The sequence below is a fragment of the Caretta caretta genome, chromosome 9, assembly GCF_965140235.1.
Source record: "Caretta caretta isolate rCarCar2 chromosome 9, rCarCar1.hap1, whole genome shotgun sequence".
Classification (NCBI taxonomy): Eukaryota; Metazoa; Chordata; order Testudines; family Cheloniidae; genus Caretta; species Caretta caretta.
In genome coordinates this window covers 5,407,280-5,428,319 of record NC_134214.1, presented here as the reverse complement: position 1 = coordinate 5,428,319, position 21,040 = coordinate 5,407,280, and the positions used below count along the sequence as shown (strand labels likewise).

At 52.7% G+C, this 21,040-nt stretch overlaps 1 protein-coding gene across 2 annotated transcripts in view; it reads right to left on the bottom strand.

Moving 5' to 3' along the window:
- MASP1 (MBL associated serine protease 1) overlaps positions 1–21,040 on the bottom strand; it is a 70,387-nt gene that overhangs the window by 1,777 nt on the left and 47,570 nt on the right. The window contains exons 11-15 of one of the 2 annotated variants that reach the window (XM_048865494.2): positions 10,060–10,194; positions 6,663–6,776; positions 5,963–6,148; positions 4,698–4,765; positions 704–803 (exon numbers count right to left, since the gene is read on the bottom strand). In XM_048865494.2, the coding sequence (XP_048721451.1) occupies positions 704–803; positions 4,698–4,765; positions 5,963–6,148; positions 6,663–6,776; positions 10,060–10,194 (603 nt within the window). Of the gene's footprint in view, positions 1–703; positions 804–4,697; positions 4,766–5,962; positions 6,149–6,662; positions 6,777–10,059; positions 10,195–13,759; positions 17,223–21,040 lie in introns of those variants that run through there. The other variant, XM_048865492.2, reaches the window with a different exon arrangement.

Below are 21,040 nucleotides of genomic sequence, written 5' to 3'. Positions count from 1 at the left end.
CCAGAGAAGCTCACCCAGGGATTCCTGACAACAACCCAATAACTTTTGGTTGCATTAGTCAGAGATTTTCAAAGCGTGGGGCATGACCCTGTGGTGCGTGTAAGGACTGGACACGGCTGAGCTGAAGGGCCAGAGTCAGCAGCGGGATCTGTCCGGATGGGAAGCAGGAGGGGCTCTGTGGAGGCAGTCTCGGCTGCCAGGATCTGGCTCCCTCCCCCCACTGCTGCAGTCTCCCTCCTCTTCTGGGGAGGCAGACACGGACTCTGAGTGGGGGGCTGCAGGCTGCACCCTGGGAATACTGCCCTTTCCCTGAGAGACAGAGACCCCTGCTGGCCCCAGCCCTTCAGCACAGCCTGAGGGCACAGAGCCCCATCCACGTCCCCTAATGGATACAGCCTGTTCGGGGGAAGCAGACAGGGCCATGCTGAAGGGTCACACCCCGCGGCGGGTCAGCACAAGGGCTGTGCATCTCTTCAATCCACCGTAAGCTCTGCTGGGCGGCGCGTAAGCCTCGTGCTGGCCTCTCCACAGGGTGACGTGCCCCTTGCCCCCTCTTCGGACGAGGAGTTGGTAAAGACCTGTGTCCCCCTTAGAGTTCACCCCCTAGCCAGGTGTCTACCAGCATGAGGGTGAGACCTGCCCACTGGGGCGGATGGAAGGACACACTTGCACCAAAGCTGCTGTGGATAGAAGGGAGCTGCACCTTCTTTCTCTCCAGCGCAGATCATATCATCCGTCACCTTTTTCTGCAGCCTCGCATAGGCTTCCTGGCATAACGCATGGTCAGTGAGCGGGATCTCAATCTGCAAGACAGGAAAAACACTTCGTTACCAGGTGCCCATTGGCTCGCGGGGGCCCCTGCTGTATCTACGCAGGCTTGGAAGGATCCGATTCGTAGTGGTAAATGTCACTAAATGTCACACACCGCACCCTGTAGGCACACAAACCGCACACACGCAAACCAACGGAAAAATATTTCCGTCGAGAGCAACTGAAATTCACACATTGCCCAAGTCAGAAGAATGCTGCTTGAGAACCTGTGAGCGTTTGAGTCGAGGCTAAAATGTTGACACCTGATAGTCACAGTTTGCATCGTAATGGTTTATAAAGCTTTAACTTTTTGAATCTCAGCCTCAACTGGCGAGAAATAATCGTCTAATCTCCACCTTTGCCTGAAGCCCCCATGATTTCTCCCACCTGTGAATATTTAAATGGCTAAAAATTGAGAAAAAAAAGCGTGTAAATAAACACCGATGTTATCCACTGAAATGATAAAAAAAATTAAAATTGAGTTCTGCAAACACCTTGCCCGCCTTCTTTTTCTAATATGCTGGGACTGACACAGCTACAACTACATAAGCCCAAACATCCTTTAGTCTAGCAGCACCCTATTGCTTTATGTTATACAATAACATGGAGCAGGTCCTCAAAGAATCAGTCCTGAAGCACTTGCATGAGAGGAAAGTGATCAGGAACAGCCAGCATGGATTCACCAAGGGAAGGTCATGCCTGACTAATCTAATCGCCTTCTATGATGAGATTACTGGTTCTGTGGATGAAGGGAAAGCAGTGGATGTATTGTTTCTTGACTTTAGCAAAGCTTTTGACACGGTCTCCCACGGTATTCTTGTCAGCAAGTTAAGGAAGTATGGGCTGGATGAATGCACTACAAGGTGGGTAGAAAGCTGGCTAGATTGTCGGGCTCAACGGGTAGTGATAAATGGCTCCATATCTAGTTGGCAGCCGGTATCAAGTGGAGTACCCCAAGGGTCGGTCCTGGGGCCGGTTTTGTTCAATATCTTCATAAATGATCTGGAGGATGGTGTGGATTGCACTCTCAGCAAATTTGCGGATGATACTAAACTGGGAGGAGTGGTAGATACGCTGGAGGGGAGGGATAGGATACAGAAAGACCTAGACAAATTGGAGGATTGGGCCAAAAGAAATCTGATGAGGTTCAATAAGGATAAGTGCAGGGTCCTGCACTTAGGACGGAAGAACCCAATGCACAGCTACAGACTAGGGACCGAATGGCTAGGCAGCAGTTCTGCGGAAAAGGACCTAGGGGTGACAGTGGACGAGAAGCTGGATATGAGTCAGCAGTGTGCCCTTGTTGCCAAGAAGGCCAATGGCATTTTGGGATGTATAAGTAGGGGCATAGCGAGCAGATCGAGGGACGTGATCGTCCCCCTCTATTCGACATTGGTGAGGCCTCATCTGGAGTACTGTGTCCAGTTTTGGGCCCCACACTTCAAGAAGGATGTGGATAAATTGGAGAGAGTCCAGCGAAGGGCAACAAAAATGATTAGGGGACTGGAACACATGAGTTATGAGGAGAGGCTGAGGGAGCTGGGATTGTTTAGCCTGCAGAAGAGAAGAATGAGGGGGGATTTGATAGCTGCTTTCAACTACCTGAGAGGGGGTTCCAAAGAGGATGGCTCTAGACTGTTCTCAATTGTAGCAGATGACAGAACGAGGAGTAATAGTCTCAAGTTGCAGTGGGGGAGGTTTAGATTGGATATTAGGAAAAACTTTTTCACTAAGAGGGTGGTGAAACACTGGAATGCGTTACCTAGGGAGGTGGTAGAATCTCCTTCCTTAGAGGTTTTTAAGGTCAGGCTTGACAAAGCCCTGGCTGGGATGATTTAACTGGGAATTGGTCCTGCTTTGAGCAGGGGGTTGGACTAGATGACCTTCTGGGGTCCCTTCCAACCCTGATATTCTATGATTCTATGATTCTATGATACACACCCTTGGCTGGGGGTTGGAAACAGGGATTGAACCTGGAACATCTGGACCCCCAAGTGAAGGTGCCTGCTGCTTGAGCCAAAGGAGCCTTCCCCCCGTACTCAGCACTGCAGCAGGTTTCTTAATTGCTATGTGGCCGAGCCACTGTCAGAGGGGGACAGACCACCACGACACGCCGGCGTGGAGCATACACCTGTAACCGTAGCAGTTAACCTATAGAAATTGGAGATGGAGAAGACCCAGCTCCTTGTGTATACTGAAAGCTTCCTTATCGTGTCCTACTTGAAGAGGGCAGGAGTGGGCGTTCACGCCGAATGCCTTCATGCAAAGGGTCTAATCCTGCCCTCAGACACGTGTGTGCAGTTCCCATTCACACTCGTGTGTTTGACGACAGAGTCTGGCCCAAAGCACGATGGAACAGGGAGCAAACACAGCTTAGGACCAGGAAGGGACACGAGGACACAGCTGCTCTTACTAAGCAGAGGTGGTGAGGTGAAGAGGTGGACAATGGGGCTCCTACTTGCCAGGGGGATGATTATGGGCTCTCCCTGTATTTGCCAAAAGGTGTAATCTACCTATTCTTGATTGTCTCCCGCGCTCTTCTTGACTTTGTAGGTTATGTCTACACTGCGATCCCAGGTGTGACTCCAGATTAGGTCGACGGACCCATGCTAGCTTTACCCTTGCTAGCCTGGTGAAGAATATCAGTGTAGCTGCAGCGGCGTAGGCTACAGCGTGGGCTGTGTGAGCATGCCAGAAACCCTGGGGACAGGCTCACATTGCTGAATTCAAACTGGAGTTATCTGTGGGATGTCCGAGGGCCCGTGTTACACAGGAGGTCTGACTAAGTGATGACAGGGGTTCCTTCAGGCCTTGAAATCGAATCAATGACTGCACTCAGACCTCCGACTGCAGTGGAGACATGCCGTTAAATTTTAAGCTCTTCAAGGCAAGGACCACATGTTCCTGTGTGTGTGGTGAGCCCTTGACCACATTGTGGGCACTATCATCATCCAGACAAATAATAATTATGCTCCGGGGCTAAACTGGCACCATGAGATCTGCCTGTAGGTCCCCCAGCACCTCCTGTTGGGGTTTGTCTGGGAAAAGGATAACTGGGAAAAGGACGAGCCATCTGGGCTGACCTGCAAACTAACATCACACTGAAGCAAGAGGTGAAACCTTGGTGAGGTCTGGTGGGGCTAGGGTTAGCAGAATATACCATGTTCCCATTGGATGCAGCGTTCATGGACAGCCTGTTGTAAAGGGAGAGAAAGCCAAGCCATTTGGATTCCATTAGCACAGCTGATATTACACGTCTCCAGTTGATGCTGAAGGTTTGACCTGCTTCTCCTTTGGACTCTGCTGCTGGCAGCGTCGTCCGCAATCGATATATATCAAAGCCCCCGATGCCTTGTAGCCGAGTGAAGCGGTTGAGCAAAGCGCTCCTATTTGCTCGTTGCTCAATGGTTGCATACGTGTCTGTTGGTTTCTCCCAGGTCGCTGGCTGCATGCAGTGATTTTGGAGAAATGATGCTAGGCCCGAGTGGTGTGTTTACTCATGTTCAAGGCCCTGGTGGCTGTTTGATGGCAGCAATGTACACAACAGGCATGGAGTTTGGACCCACTCTGGCTTTAGACAGGTGCATTTTTCTGCAGAGTTTTCCAGGCAAGGCACTACCAGGATTCCAGCAGCCCTTGCTGGCTTTCCTGCTGTGTCTGTGGTGCTGCTCAGCTCCCAGCACTGGGCAAACCTGAACTCTCACTTGGCTACCGAGAAGGAGGCCAGCGCCAGCATCCTCATTTTACAGCTGCGGTAGCTGAGGCACAAAGAGGGGAAGTGACATGCCCAAGGTCACAGAGGAGGCCTGTGTCAGAGGCAGGACGCTGGACCCCACCCCTGTGCTCAGGCCCCTAGATCCTGCTATTCTCAGGTTAATAGTTCTCACCTCCATCAAGGCTTCAGGGCGTTTTTGCAAGAATTGCTTCCCCCATCCGCTGACAATGACCATGGCATCTGAAAGCAAAATCAAGAAGAGTTTGCTAGCAAAGAGATACTCGGGTGTGGGAAGAGGATTCTGCTATTAACTGGACCCTGCTGAACATGGCAGTGAATCAGTCTACATGTTAAAAGAAAAGGAGGACTTGTGGCACCTTAGAGACTAACAAATTAAGTCCTCCTGTTCTTTTTGTGGATACAGACTAACATGGCTGCTACTCTGAAACCGGTCTATGTGTTAGCATCTTTCTAAGCCATTCCTTCACTACCCCAGAAGTGGCCTGTCTCCAGGCAACTGTTATCTCCCTTGAAGCAGATTTTGTACCCAACATGCCTGGTTTGTTGTACAAGAGGAGTCCAGGGCAGGCGTATAGATTCCTTTCATGCAGCCAGCTGCATCCGTAATTGCCCTTCCACTTAGCTGCTCTGATATTGGCCTGAGGCACTGATCCTAGCTTGTAAGTCCCCTCTTCTGAAACTAGGTGCTGTGAGGATCACAAGCAAAGCAGGTCTTGGGAGAGAAGGCTGCCTGGGGAGATGTGAGGCTCACACACACGGCGAGCGGTTCTTGAGAGAGTCTGTGTCTGACTGTCTCAGGCAGAGGAGATGCCTGCTGGATCAGTCCTCTGTCTCCTTTGCCTAGGGGATAAAGAACACAGCAGCCAGGAGAACCAGAGAGAGAGAAAAAACTCTGGGGGTTGGATCAAAGAATCACATGGGTCAGAGCTGGGCACCTCTAGGTCATTTAGTCCGTGCTGATCCCAAGTCAAGATTGTCCCTATCACATATTTGCTAGCACTTTGTCCAGTGACTGACATGAAGGACCATCCAAACCTTCCTTGGGGAGATAATGCCATCATCCCATAACAAACTCCTCACAGCTAGGCTGGCTGTCGTGAAAATCTTTCTAGCCTTTGGATCAGTTTTGCCCAGTGGCCTCCCACTAATAGCCCCTTGAGGCATCATAAGCACTTCCTCTCCACCCTCCTTGGGGTCTCTGTCTTGCACATATCTTCTGGTTACCATATCCACCTTGGTCTGTGTTTAGCCCGGCAGTTGGGCTTTATGGCCTGCTCGCAGTGGGAGCTGCCAGCTGATTGGCACCTCTGCAAGATCAGTCCCTGAATCTCAAGAGCTGTAGCAAGTTTTGATGCCTGTTTCGGAGCTGGCCCAGCACTGTCCCTGGGTGGGCGAGGAGAAAGAGCCAGCTCTTGCCTTGGTGGTGTGAACCATCAGGAAAGCAAATCGGCATCACGTAGTCATTCAGCACCGCCTGCTCAGACAGCTCCACCAGGCCTATGTCGTACTCAAAGGTGGCCGCCCTGTAGGAGGGGTGGATGATGATGTTCTTCGGCTGCAGCTGCTGCTCGGTGTCGTCTTGCTTTAGAGTCCGGTGTTTCCCTGTGAAGGAAGAAGGGCCAGGGAGAGGTGGCTACGTGCAGTTATGAGAGGCCATCACCCTACCCTCCCAAAGGGGCGTGAATTCCCATTAAAGTCATTTGGGGGCTTGGAGAAGCAAATAGCTCAGAGCAGGACACGTCCTAGCAAATTTGTGCCTGGCAGACATAATGTATCATCCTGACACAGCTAGCTTGTGGGGCTCCCATGGCAGGGAACCCAGTTCAGCAGGAAGGGGCAGAGAGGAGCCACAGAGAACATCAGAGACTGTATATTGAAAGGTTCCTGGAGGAAGTGGTGAGCCAGTGTGTGAACCAAGGACACACACAGCAATTTCACAGGGGAATGGCATAAAGGGTGCTGGCCTGAGTCCACTTTGCCTTTAATTACCCAGGCCATGGGATCTTGGGAGAGCACCATACTTCTGCCCGCCTGGAGGGACTTGTAGTCAGTGATCTGTCTCTGCCCCATCGCCACCCCTTGAGCCAGTGTGCAGTGCTGATTGCTGGTCACTCACCCAGGATTATGCTGAATGATGAAGGGCTGACAGCATCCGAGCTGCGGAAAACTGGGTTCTCCAGTTCCAGTTCCTGGTGGAGGCAGTGAGCAGCAGTGACAATCCATTTGGTTCCTAGAACATAAAAGAGTCAGAACATCTGTCCAGTCCAGCCCAGTCCCCAAGCATGGGATAGCTCACAACACCCACCCAGCCCAGTCCCCACACACGGGATAGCTCACAACACCCACCCAGCCCAGTCCCCACGCACGGGATAGCTCACAACACCCACCCAGCCCAGTCCCCACGCACGGGATAGCTCACAACACCCACCCAGCCCAGTCCGCACACACGGGATAGCTCACAACACCCACCCAGCCCAGTGCCCACGCACGGGATAGCTCAGAACACCCACCCAGCCCAGTCCCCACGCACGGGATAGCTCACAACACTCACCCAGCCCAGTGCCCACGCACGGGATAGCTCACAACACTCACCCAGCCCAGTGCCCACGAACGGGATAGCTCACAACACCCACCCAGCCCAGTCCCCACACACGGGATAGCTCACAACACCCACCCAGCCCAGTCCCCACGCACGGGATAGCTCACAACACCCACCCAGCCCAGTCCCCACGCACGGGATAGCTCACAACACCCACCCAGCCCAGTCCCCACACACGGGATAGCTCACAACACCCACCCAGCCCAGTGCTCACGCACGGGATAGCTCACAACACCCACCCAGCCCAGTGCCCACGCACGGGATAGCTCACAACACCCACCCAGCCCAGTTCCCACCAGTGTTCCCTCTATTTATGACAGGCCGTCTGCGCAAAAAATTTCTTCTGTGCAAATTTTTGTGCACGCGGTGTTTCGCCGTGCACGCAGGGTTTAGGATCTGTGTGTGCGCCCACATGCACAGCTTAGAGGGAACAGCGGTTCCCACCCACAGGATAGCTCACAACACCCGTCCAGCCCAGTTCCCACGCATGGGATAGTTCACAACACCCAACCTCCTCTCTAACAATAACCCTGCTTACAATGTACACGGCACCTTTTATCTAAGGGTCTGCAGGCCCTTTACACAGATCAGTTACATCTCTCAACACCTCTGCTCCATGGGGAGCACCATGCTGAGAAAACACTGGATGTCCTCCAGGCCATCGGCTGCTTTCAAAAGGTTTCTTGGTCCCCAGGGCTGGGCGGTTGTGGCGTCTGAACTCCTTCCACTGGGGCGGGGGTGGTCATTCACACCTGTACGTGGGGTCTGCACCAGGGCCAGGCACCGCTTACGTCCAAATGGGACCAAGAAACCATGTGCTGGACTCTTGGTTGAACTGGGGCTCATGTGGGAGGTAGACCTCGTGCTGAATTTCACCCCATGTCCAGAGGGGCTGCTCCACAGTCCTGGGGCCCGGGGCTGAGCACAAGAGAGAGGCCGCCAAAGCCCACTGACCCTAAGGGGAGTCCCAGCTCTCAGGGCCTTTCAGGAGGGGAGCCCTGAGACCCACTACTGGCTGGTCAAAAGAAACCGATGGCAAGAAGGTGGCCAGAGAGCCACTGATCCATCAATACAACCCAGGAGTCATCGTTGCCCAGCAGGAGGCTCTCTCCTGTGCCCCACCGCGGTACCCACCAAACCCAGCCACCCCACTCCTGTCGGTATTTCGTAGGGGGATGGTGAGTTCCTTGAGTCTTTGCAAGGAAACCAGCTGGCAGCACTATGTCATTGTGCTCCCCCACCACTGGGGACAGAGCCCACGCGTGAGCTCCAGGCAGGGTAAGCAGGAGGCCGAGATTTCTGCACAGAGGGGCTCAGTCCCCCTCCATCCGCAGGCCTTGGCATGCAAGAGCGCAAGGTCTGCACAGGGACTAGACATAGCGGACGTGGTCCGACACTTGGGCCTCCGCATGCTAATGCGGCTCGGAGGTGCTCATTCCCCTCCTAGGCCTCCCCACTTTCAGGCGGTAGGAGTGACTGTGCTACGCAGGATCGGGCTCTGCAGCATAGGTTTAAAGCAGAGCATATCTTTACTTAAAAAGTAGCATTTTTTTTACACAGCGCACAGTCAACCTGTGGAACTCCTTGCCAGAGGATGTTGTGAAGGCCAAGACTATAACAGGGTTCAAAAAAGAACTTGGTAAGTTCATGGAGGATAGGTCCATCAATTGCTATTGGCCAGAATGGGCAGGGATGGTGTCCCTAGCCTCTGTTTGCCAGAGGCTGGGAATGGGTGACAGGGGATGGATCACTTGATGATTCCCTGTTCTGTTCAGTCCCGCTTGGGCACCTGGCATTGGCCATTGTCGGAGGACAGGATACTGGGCTAGATGGACCTTTGGTCTGACCCACTATGGCCGTTCTTATGTTCTTATGTCTCCTTTATAGCCAATTCCCCCAGCAGTGTGTGTGATCAGATACCAGGGGCATGGCTCCTTAACAGTACTCTTGCCTAGTGGGCCAGTCATTGGTGGGTTCATGTCTTATGTGTGGACTCCAAACCACCCCCGTTTCTGATCCAGGGCAGCACGAGGGGGTCCCAGAGATGCCTTTTTGGAATAAGGTATTAAATTGTCCCTTCTGCTGGCTGCCTGGTTGGAAGTTAAAGTCGTGTTTCACCCACAGGAAAAGATTTGTGGGTGCTTAGCACCCACTGGCAGCCAGCTCCCCCTTTTGCCCCCCCAGCGCCTCCCGCCCACTTGCTGCCACACCGCTCAGAACCTCCCCGCGCCTCCCCGCCTCCCAGCACCTATCGCCCGGCGTGATCAGCTGTTTCCTGGCGTGCTGGAGGCTCTGGGAGGGAGGGGGAGGAGTGGGGATGGGGCACCCCGGGGGGAGGGGGCGGAACTGGGTGGGAAAGAGGCGGGGCAGGGGCAGGGCAGGGCAGGAAGAGATGGGGCAGGATGGGGGCTGGGGGAAGGGATGGGGTGGGGATGGGGTCTGGGGCGGAGCGGGGGAGGGAAGAGGTGGGATGGGGGCGGGGGCTTGGGGGAAGGGGTCGGGTGGGGGCAGGGCCTGGGGTGGAGTGGGGGGTTGAGCACCCCCCGGGCCTGGAGGAAGCCGGCGTCTATGTCGTGTTTGAAGAGATCAGGGGAGAACCCTTGTGTCTGAGCTGAATTTTCTTCTCCTGGTAAAACAAACTCCACTTTTCAAGGCTGCATGGGGTCTATTGCACATAGTGATGGCTTCATAGCCCTCCACGGACACTGAGCAGTCAGTGTCTAACTCATGCAATGCACTCCAGGGTCTCTGGATAGCATTGTGTCAAACCAGATGTGATTCTACTCTGTGCCATACGAATCGCCAGTCAACCAGGGCTTGCTCATTTTCCTCTGAATTCTTCGAGCTGTTGAATCAGAGCGTTATCGCTCCAGTCATCAGCCCAGATGACGCCGAGTACCAAAGAGATTCTTACCTAGCAGAGAGCCTCCGCAGAAGGGCTGCGATCCCCTATACAGCATGGCGATCCACGGAGATACTCCCCGCTGGGCATAGCGTCCGTTGGAAATCCGAGCCAGCAAACTCCTGGAAAACTTTGGCTTCCCACACACTGAAACCGCAAGGAGTAAGGTCAGACGCAAGAGAGACATATGTGAAACCCCACCTGAGAAACCGAGTTTTCTAGCATAGATGGAAGCAAATCCCCAGATCAGTTGTTTACACTGGTTTTATTGGGAATTTGAGTAAAACCGGAGTAAAGATTGCGTCAGGACCCCAGGATTCGGCTTAGTCAGATGTTACTACAAGACATCAACAAGAAATCATCTCCTGTTGAATTCTAAACAGTTCCCAAGACCCCTTCCCCCTCAGTTCACCTCCCCCGCATCTGATGTCATTTCTCTAAATATATCCAGCGTAAGTGTGATGGAGTTACCTGAGAGTTACTGGATTATCACAGAGCAAAATATGGCCCCTTGGCATCCCTGAGACGCAACCAATGGGGACCCCAGGCCTCCAGAGAGAAAAGGCTCATGGAGCAACTCACTTTGCAGCCCGTATTCCATAGATTTGGGTTTTTTTTAAAATGTAGCTGCACTTTGGGACAAGTCCTGAGTCCCTTGGCTGGGTTCTGATGCAGGCACGTTGCCAAGGAAGCCAATGGCAGTAGGCGGTGAGAGTTCCAGAGGTGACCGAGTGACTTAGAAGCACAAATAACACTGAAAGTCAAGGGGACTTACACTCGTAAATCATTCAAAGTTTGTCTTACATGGCGTTGTACACCAGGGGCTGTGGGACCCGGGCTTGTGGACTCGGTGTTTCCAAGACTGTGCTGGAGTGTCCACGCTGCACTGGAGACCTGGGTTTACAATGGCCGTACCTGGGTCTCACAGCCATGCTAACGTGTCTCTATTGCACCATGCAGACCTTCTGCCTCAGGCCTGCAGCTCGGCCTACGTCCGCCCTGCAGCATGACCAGCCGAGGACCAGAGTCACGGCATGACTCGGGTTCTGACCCACCCCGCAGCTGGATCTAGGGCCTCGCTCCTGTTTGCTCGTTGACCTGAATCAGGCTGATTTGAGTATGGACAGAGGAGCGGCTTGGGCTCAAACCAGAGGCCAGGCAGGACTTAGTGCGCAGTTTAGATACTCTGGAAAATCCCCCCTCGAATGAGCAAAACTGAGACAGGACTTTAGGATCTGGCCCTCTTAAAAAAGCTCTTGAGTAGCTCTTGAAAGTCTTGGAGTCACTGTGGAGAGTTCTCTGAAAACATCCACTCCGTGTGCAGCGGCCGTCAAAAAAGCAAACAGAATGCTGGGAATCATTAAGAAAGGGATAGGTAATAAGACAGAAAATATCATGTTGCCTCTAGATAAATCCAGGGTACGCCCACACCTTGAATACTGCGTGCAGATGTGGCCGCCCCATCTCAAAAAAGGTATATTGCAATTGGAAAAGGGTCAGAAAAGGGCAACAACAATGATTAGGAGTATGGAAAAGCTTCCGTATGAGGCGAGATTAATAAGACTGCGACTTTTTAGCTTGGAAAAGAGATGATAAGGGGGGGATATGATAGAGGTCTATAAAATCATGACTGGTGTGGAGAAAGTAAATAAGGAAGTGTTGTTTACTCCTTCTCATAACACAAGAACTAGGGGTCACCCAATGAAATTAACAGGCAGCAGGTTTAAAACAAGCAAAAGGAAGTATTTCTTCACACAATGCCCAGTCAACCCGTGGAACTCTTTGCCAGAAGATGTTGTGAAGGCCAAGACCATAAAAGGGTTCAAAAAATAATTAGATACATTTATGGAGGATAGGTCCATCAATGGCTGTTCGCCAGGCTGGGCAGGGATGGTGTCCCTAGCCTCTGTTTGCCAGAGGCTGGGAATGGGCGACAGGGGATGGATCACTTGCTTATTACCTGTTCTGTTCATTCCCTCTGGGGCACCTGGCCCTGGCCACTGTAGGAAGACAGGACGCTGGGTTGGATGGACTTTTGTCTGACCCAGTGTGGCCGTTCTTATGTTCTTATAGCCTAGCCCATGCAGTGTCGCACTGATCATAAATCCTGTATGTGCATGATCCATGGTCTCCCATGGTATGACTCTGAAGCATGTATGTGTTGTTCACTGGCAATGATGGGATGGGACTCAAAGGCCTGTGTAGTGGGGTAGTCACCCCGCTCCGCCCCTGAAAGGGTTAAAAGCCAGCCCTTGGAGCGGGCTGGGACTGAAAGCCAAAAAGGAAAGGCTGAGAGGTGGCCAATCAGGGCCAGGCCGGGCCCTATAAAAGAGCTGCAGGGCCAGAAGGCACTTAGTCTCTCCCTAGCTTTGGAGTGAGAAGAACCTGGCTGCCTGGGAGCACAGGGTACCTGAAGCAGACCAGTGCTAGGGAAGGGTAAGAGGAGCTGGGGAGCTCCAGCCTGGCAACTCCCCAGGCTGAGGCCTTGTTAAAGGCCTAAGGAGGTACTGGGGCTGCAGAGATACAGCCTGGGGAAAAGCAGAGGCAGCTGGTCCAACCCCCTTGCCAATGATGAGTGACCATTACAGACTGCAGTCTGCCCCAGGGAAAGGGGGCTAGATGATGACTGGCAGTAGCCACTTAGGTAAGGTGGGCCTAGGGGGAGGGGGTTCCCCTGGGAGGGGAGACCCAGAGTGTGGGGGTGCTACTGTGGGGCAGCACTCCTAGGAACGGGCACCAGGGTCTGGGAGGGACACGGGGAGCCAGTGGCAGGCAAGACACCGGCCAGCAGGAGGCGCTCCGAGACTGGAAAGAGCTAATTCCTGGACTGACCAGCAGGAGGCGCCGTAGTGGTGAGTGCTCGATCTGCTACAGCCTGGCACTGGGGGGGCAGGAGGGGTGAACTGCACTCAAAGAATGAGCCATGCTGGAAGATGGACCAGCACTCCAAGAGCTAGGACTGGGGTGGTGGATTGGCACGGTGCATGCCAGCAGCTGGGGATGGGTCGGCATGGCATGAAAAGCTGTCAGACCACTTAGAAACTTTGAAAGCAGCCTTTTAGTTAGCCCCAGGTTTGATACTCTATAGTCCCTCTCTCTCCTTTATTAGAAGGATGTTTGCATGGAGGTATTTGCTTGTTTCATATGCATTCCTCTGCTCCTTCCTCTCTGCCCGAAGACACCTCAAAGATGGTCTCGATGCAGAGGAGCGCGTTCCCTGTTTTGCAGTCCTCAGCAAGGAGAGGACACTTGGTCATTGGTAGGTTGAATCCCACTGATGCACACAGGGCTAAACTGATCATGGGTCAGGAAGGAATTCCCCACCCAGGGGCACGCTGGCAGGACCCAGGAGTGATGTTTCGCTTCTCTTTGGGAGCAGGGATTGTCTGCTGGGATCAAATAGGTGTATCCACATATGGCTAGTTGCCCGTGGCCCCAGGGGTTGGACGTTGGTAAGCCTCACCCTTCCCATTATTCCCCGTGCTTTGGCGCATTATTTTTGTGATTGGATTAAGAAGAGGAGAAAGCTCGTGGCTCAAATGCACTGGGAGGGAGAAAGCTCGTGGCTCAAGTGCACTGGGAGGGGATGCACATCAAGAAGAAGCCCTGAGGTTGTGGAAGTGGGAGGAGCCCAACACTGCAGGTGAATGCCCATGAACTTCACTCAGACGGCAGTCTCCTGGTTAGAACAGTGGATTGCCAGGACACGTGCTTTGTTCATACCAGGGCTTTATTTCCTTCCCGGTAAGAATGATACAGACAGTCCATACGCAGCGTTCGACAGCTGACAGAATAGAGTACAAAAAATATAATATCTTCTAACTACGTGGCGTAGTCGGGATTACAGGCCGTAGCATGTGTGTACCACAGACATGTTCCTTTGGTCTCCGGAGGATCTCGCTCCTCTTGCTGCTATCTGCATTGCTTAAATGATTGTGGGTCAAAGCCTGAGGGTCTAGTTCAGTGTTTGCTCACCCCATACCCAGGTAAAACTCCCCAGGTCTGAGTAAAAACAAGCCAGAATAGTAAGGTTTGGCCCAACAGAAGCTATATGCAGGTATCCATCAGAGAGCAGCTACCCTTCCGTGTTTTACTAACCGGCATCGCTATGTGAGTGTACATGGGGGCTCACAAGTACACAGAGGAGAGAGTTTAAACACCTGGCGAGCTAGACATGTACAGAGTGTGGTTTTTTTGGTTTGTAAGAGCCGCTTTCGCTGAAATGCTTTTGCTGTAAATAAACACTTTGCTTTAAGGAGGCATCTGGTCACTGGGTACCACCGTCACGCTCCATTGCAGGAGCTGAACGTAATGGGACTGTAGTCCCGACCCAGTCTGAGAGAGGGAGAATCGCGTGATTCCACCCTATGCCAGCTGACGACTCGAGGCTTGAGGCTCAGGATGGGGGAGGCACTCAGAGACCAGGAGGGGTCAGCAGTGCCGTTTGCCCAGTAGCTGTGACATGCACCACACCCAGAAACAAGTCTCCAGTGAACCTGGGGTTGACTTCTGCCCAAATCTGGGTCAGTTTTTGGAGTCATGCTGAAGGTATCCAAACTCAGGAGTTTTATGTGGCTTCAATGTGCAACCAAGGGAAACATGGGAGATTTGGCTTTGGGAACCCTCCAACTCAAAGCAGAACTCACATGGGGCATACCCCACTGGAAATGAAGTGCAAGGAAAGGATTGCAAATGCCTGCCAAGCCACACAGCCCTGGAAGAGAGGGAAGACTGTATTGCAGTGCGCGTGCGTGTAGCGTGGAAACTCCTTTGCCTGGCTTTATTCTGCTTTATACTCTGCCCATCTCGCTCTCAGAACAAGCTGGGTTTGCTAGCAAGAGGGATTCGTCCTCTCACCAGGCATTGATAGTGTTAAGCTCCAACGCACACGCTGCAAGTCACAGCATCACACGCTCAGCGCGGACAATGGGGCCCACTGGACTCTAGAACAGGGAAAGGGTCGTGCGTAGTAAGTGCCATGAAATGCACCCGGACTCTCCCCATCTGGGATGAAGCTCAGGCCATTGCTTGGCAGTCTGTGCTTTGTAGGGGGAAGACGGAAAAGCCTGGGTGTAGTGCAGTGCAGAGGTCTCTCAATCACTGAACCTCTGTGTGCTGTGCTTATAGGCTTCTCATGCCACAGGTGTAGTGGGCATAGCCTCATCATCGCTAAAGAACTGATGCTATCCTAGGAAAGGGAGCAAGGAAACCTCCACCCAGACTCCAGCCTAGGGCACCAATGGAAGGGAGCAGGATGGATTTCACACCCTTTGCTCCTGTGCGTCCACACTGAAAAGCCAGCTCTGAGTTTAGCAGCTGTGGCGTCTCAGCGCAGAGAAGATGGAGGCGGAAACAGCAGGGAAAGCATGCACTGGGTGGGCTCGATTTGGAGCTGATGGTGAACATCAATCCAGGAGTTGCTGAAGTCAGTGGAGTGACTCTGGATCTACACCAGTGTAAACGATATCAGGATCTGGCCTCAGAGGACAGAGCTGGGATATCTTGTTTCACTCTGAATTCTGGTCAGTGACCCCCGTCCCCAAATGCATGTCAGTTAAGGGCAGATTCTGGTGCCTTGACCTAGCCAGAAGCCCTGGTGGAACCATGGCCTTTATTCTGGACTGATGTTAGGACACCACTGACCGCCTGGTGCTGAAGGGAGCTTGGTTTGAAGATAAAGCAGGATAAAGAGATCAGCAAGAACCCCCTCCCCTCCCCTGTTATCGCTATCAAGGAGGTGAGCTCTTTGTCTGGAGTCAGGGTGAGGGGCTTTGTGGGCCCTGTGTCACTTCAGCTGGGCTTTCCTGCCTCTCCCCGCCCCGGGGGAATTTCAGAAGTGGGTGTAGTGCTGGTGGAATGTGCTGGCTTGACAGCTCTGGGTGCTGATGGCCTCTCTGCACAGCGCGGGGTGCAGGTCAGGCAGCGGCAGGGCACGGCTTCCCCCGTGAGGGTACGTCAACCCTGACCTGAAGGAACCATCCCTCAGCAAGCGTGAGGGTGCAGGTCAGTCTCCACAGCCCCACCCAGTCCTTGGCCCCTCTGCGCAGATGCCGGCACAGGGGCCAGGTAGCCGCGGAGGTATCTTCTGGGTGACGTGGATGCCTGTCCCGCTAAGGAACCTGGCTGAGGTCCACCAGCTCACATCCCATGAGCCGCTGAGCGGACGTTTCCTACGACCGCACATGAAGGAACGTGATGCCAAGCAAACCTCGTGAAATAAGGCTGTAGGGGACTGAGCGTTGCAGAAGACCAGAATCGTGCCTGCTGGCTGGGGCGAGCTCATCTCTTCAGCTCAGGATCCAGGAATGTCCACCTGTGTGAGGATCCCATCTTCTCCCCCACCCAGTCCACGTAGTTAGACACTTTGGTGTACACCCCGTACACTTGCTTGCTTCCGCACTCTTCTGGCCCACCCCACGAGACCAGGCCTTGGGCCACCCACCTCTGGGTCCTGGGGTCCTGAATGACGAAGGCTCCTCCGCTGTCTCCCAGGCAGGTGTCCTTCCCCCCTTCATAATAGCCAGCACAGAACATATTCTCAGTCACGCTGTAGTTGCCCGAGCGGGACTCGTAGCTGGTCTTGCACTCGGCATGCAGTACCACCGGCAGCTTGACGTACTGCAGGATGTCGGACAGCGTCCTCATCCCTGAGCTGATGATCTCGTCCACGGTGATGTTGGGGTTGGAGATGCCCCAGCCAGCCACCAGGCCCAAGGTGTTGGGGTGAGGCCCTTCCAGCTCGTGCTCAAACTGGGGCAGGCAGACTGGCATTACGTAGGCATCCATGATCACCTTCTCCTTCAGCTTGACCAGGGCGATGTCATGGTTGTAGTTCTGGATGTCAAATCCCCCGTGCAGGATGATCTCCTCCACCGTCCGGTTGATGGCATCCTTCTTGTTCCTCACGTCATGTAGGCCCAGGTAGACTGTGACGTGTTCCTTGGACACTGGGATGATGGTGTTGTCCCGGCGCTGGGAGCGGAGGACGTGAGCTGCCGTTAGCACCCAGGAGTCAGAGAGGAGGGCCCCGCTGCCGAACCACTTGTCGTTGGGGACCCTGGACGTGTCCTCCACTACGATCAGGGCCTGCCAAGGGAAGAAGCCGGGCTCTGCGTTCCGCCCTCCAATGATGCGCTTGATTATCCCGGGGAGAGGGCGAACTGGCTGGCCACACACTGGTGAGAGAAAGGACAGGACAGTTAATCTAACGGGGCAAGCACTTCCACAGGAAACAGCAGAAAGGCGATTCTCCAGTAGATTATGCCAGTTTGGATTGGTCTCTTAAGAACCAAATACTCTTATTTCTGTCCCCAGGGGCCAATCCTTGTTCTCGTGGACATCTGTGCTGGAAAAGACCCAACCCCGTCTGCCTCTGCAGGTTTGGTTCCTACAATATATACACCAGGGCATGGAGCAGGCTGATCTTTAAATGACATGGGCACCCCAATTCCATGTCCTGAATGGGCCTTCTCTGTTATGTCTGGAAAATGGGTACATACATTTTTCTACCTTCTTGGAGTCCCTAAAGATAGTCACTCGCTCCATAGCTTGGTGGAATTGCTTGGGCTGGGAGGGACCCCCTAATGGAGTACCATGGTCCATTACTCTAGTGTTGTGGCAGGGGTGGTGGTGATAACCATAATTGCTTAGCCTTATTATGCTCCTGTTAATGTCAGTCAGGGCCTATATGGGTTGCCCCAGAGTCTGCTGAAGACGCTGGGTCTGCCCATTGATTTCAGTGGGCTTTGGAGTTAGGGCCAGATTACTTCCATCACTAGGTCTGAGCAGTCCAGTAGACAGGGCACTGGAATGTGCCTCAGGAGACCTGGGTTCTAGTCCTACCTCTACCATTGATCTCCTGGGCAAGTCGCTTTGTGCCTCAGTTTCACCTCCCCCTATTTTTCTGTCTTCACTATTTAGACAGTGAATTGGTGGCAGAGCCAGAATTAGAACCAGGTCTTCTGCCTATGTCCTTCCTCTAGGTCATCCTGCTTTCCCTTGGTGACCTCGGTCCTGTGTCATTGATGTATTTAATTAAATGAATTACCAATGCATGTGTTTCCTCTTGGATTTCTGATCACACATTGCCTTCCTACAGCACATCCTTCCTACAATGTGCCATATTATCAGCATTACTTAGGCGGAAAAGATAGGCCCATGGCATAATCTACCAGCAATGATGCATGCTGCCTAGCACCATCCATCATTGCATCTTTTGAAGCCCAGAATACCTTCATGGGGAAGGGGAAGGGGGGGGAGAGTTTGAACTCTCTCCGTCCCCCCCCCCGCAACACACACACTGAAACAAGGCTGCAAGGGTCCCACTGCCAGTGCACCTCGCCCAGAATTGGAAGATCTTCGGTTCTAGCCTAGGCTGGCAACAAAACAGAACAAAAACAAGTTGCACCATCCCCACCCCACCCAGGAGCTGGGATGGAGGGATCCATGGAACTTGACCCCACCCCTGATTTTTCCATCAGCGTGCTGTGCAAGTCAAGCTGGAATTCAATGCCTGTGTAGATGAAGTTGAATTGATCCCAAGACCCATGGTTCAGTTAATGGGATGGACTCCCTTATACCCAGTATCCTTTCTTCTGCCCCCATCATAGACCTGTGGCCATCTTCTCTCCCCGCAAGAGACATCACTGCTTTTCTTGCAGCTCTCAAAGGAAAAGCATTAGGTTTCCTAATGCACTTTGTATATTACTGGGCTGATGCTGGAAGCTGAGCCCTATCTCTCTGGCACCAGTTCTGCACTGATGTAACTCAGCTGATTTCGAAGAAGTTAGGCTCTGATCCAGCTAAGCCTGTGTGTAACCTTAAGTGTGCAAGGAGTCCGTTGACTTGAATCAGGCCTTGCTCCTGTGTCACTGAGAACAGCACCAGGCCTCAAGTCTTATCAGTGGTCCATGTAGGTGGGTGTCATCCCACTTACGCTAAGGCCCCAAAATACCAGGCCCGGGTTACATGTCTTACGTGTTCTAGATCTGCAGGGCCGACCCTTGTGTTTCAGTGACAAACTGGGTCGCAATTTAAATGGCCATTCAAAACCAATGCTTTAATCGATGCTATTAACAAGACAGGTGCAAACTGATGCTAAATAAAGACCTGATCCAGCAAAATAAAAGAGAGAAATAATAAATATTAACAACAAGAGGCCCAAGGTTTGCTGATCTAGTGGATGGATAGGGGGGAAATAATAGATATGATATATCTTGACTTAAGTGAAACTATAGTAAGGCTTTTGACACAGTCCCAGATGACATTCTCATAGGCAAACTAGGGCGATGTGGTCTAGATGGATGTCCAAGTGGCTGAAAGACCATGCCCAATGGTTCACCCTCAGACTGGGAGGACATACCTAGTGGAGTCCTGCAGGGGTCAGTCCTGGGTCTGGTCAATTGGCATTGGTCAATATTTTCTTTAGTGACTTGGATAGTGGAATGGAGAGTGTGACTTTAAAATCTGCAGATGACACCAAGCTTGGGAGGGGTTGCAAGCACTTTGGAGGCCAGGATCAGACTTTAAAATGACTGTGACAAATTGGAGAATTGGTCCGAAACCAGCCAAATGAAATCCAGTAAAGCAGAGTGCTACACTTAGAAAGGAAAACTCAAAGGCGCAACTACAAAACAGGGAATAACTGGCTAGGTAGTAGCACTACGGAAAAGGATATGGGGTACTATAGTGGATCACACACGGACTGAGTCTCCAATGGGATGCAATCGCGAAAAGGGCTAAGGTCATTCTGGGGGGTATTAACAGGAGTGTAATTTGTCCCGCTCTATGCGGCACTGGTGAGGCCTCCATTGCAGGACTGCGTCCAGTTCTGGGCACCACCCTTTAGAAAAGATGTGGACAAATTGGAGAGAGTCCAGAGGAGAGCAACAAATATGAGAAAGGGTTTAGAAACCCTGACCTGTGAGGGAAGGTTAAAAAAATGGGGCATGTTTAGCGTTGAGAAAAGACTGAGGCGGGACCTGATCACAGTCTCCAAATAAGCGAAGGGCTGGTCTGAAGAGGACGGGATCAATGGTTCTCCCTGGCCACTGAAGGCAAGACAAGAAGTACTGGGCTTAATCTGCAGCAAGGGAGATGTAGGTGAGATATTAGGAAAAGCTTTCTAACTCTAAGGGCAGTGAAGCTCTGGAACAGGCTTCCAAGGGAGGTTGTGGAATCCCCGTCAGCGGAGGATTTTAAGAACAGGTGGGACCAACACCTGCTGGGGTTGGTGAAGGTTTACACGGTCCTGTCTCTGGACTAGCTGACCTCTCGAGGTCCCTTCCAGCATCACACGTCTGATTCCGCGGAAGCCTGACGTTCTTGTGCAATTTCGACTCCATCCTCGCTCATGTGACACCCCCATCCAGCCACTTCCTGCTCTCCGGGAAGCCAGTGGAGCTGCAGACTTGCAGGAGCGTAGCTGAACTCTAGCTCTCTCTCAGTGCACCCGCTTCGGGTGGAAATGTTCTCACCGCTGGCTCAGCTCCTTGTCCCGAGGTCTGTTCGATACAAGGGTCCTTTAAGAAAACCCGGCTGCTAGGTCGGCTCTCTCCAGAGCACGGTGTCTGGAAGGTACACAGTGTTCTGATGCATCTAGCACAGCTGTCTTCCCTTAATGACTCCTCTGGCAGTTATTCCTCTCCAGCCCCCACCACTTTTTTGGCTACCAAACAACCTTCCCCTTTGCCAGGCTCATGCAAGCAAATCAGTTTGGCCGCCAAGCGGCACAGTCTTGGCTTTAAGAGCTTGATCCATAGCCCACTGTAGTCAATAGGCCCCAAATCAGTCTGCCAAGAGCCCTAATATGCTACTCACAGGCCTGTGAATTATCCCCTTAACTGTTATTTCACGCAGTTTGGGAAGGAAAGATGCCCGCTAGAGGAAGACAGTTGGCAATTCGATTTCTAGCCAGGCATTCCGAGGGAGGCTGGCGTGGAGTGGGGCAGAGTGGAGAAGATAAAGGAAAGCAACAGGACAGATCGCTGCGGTT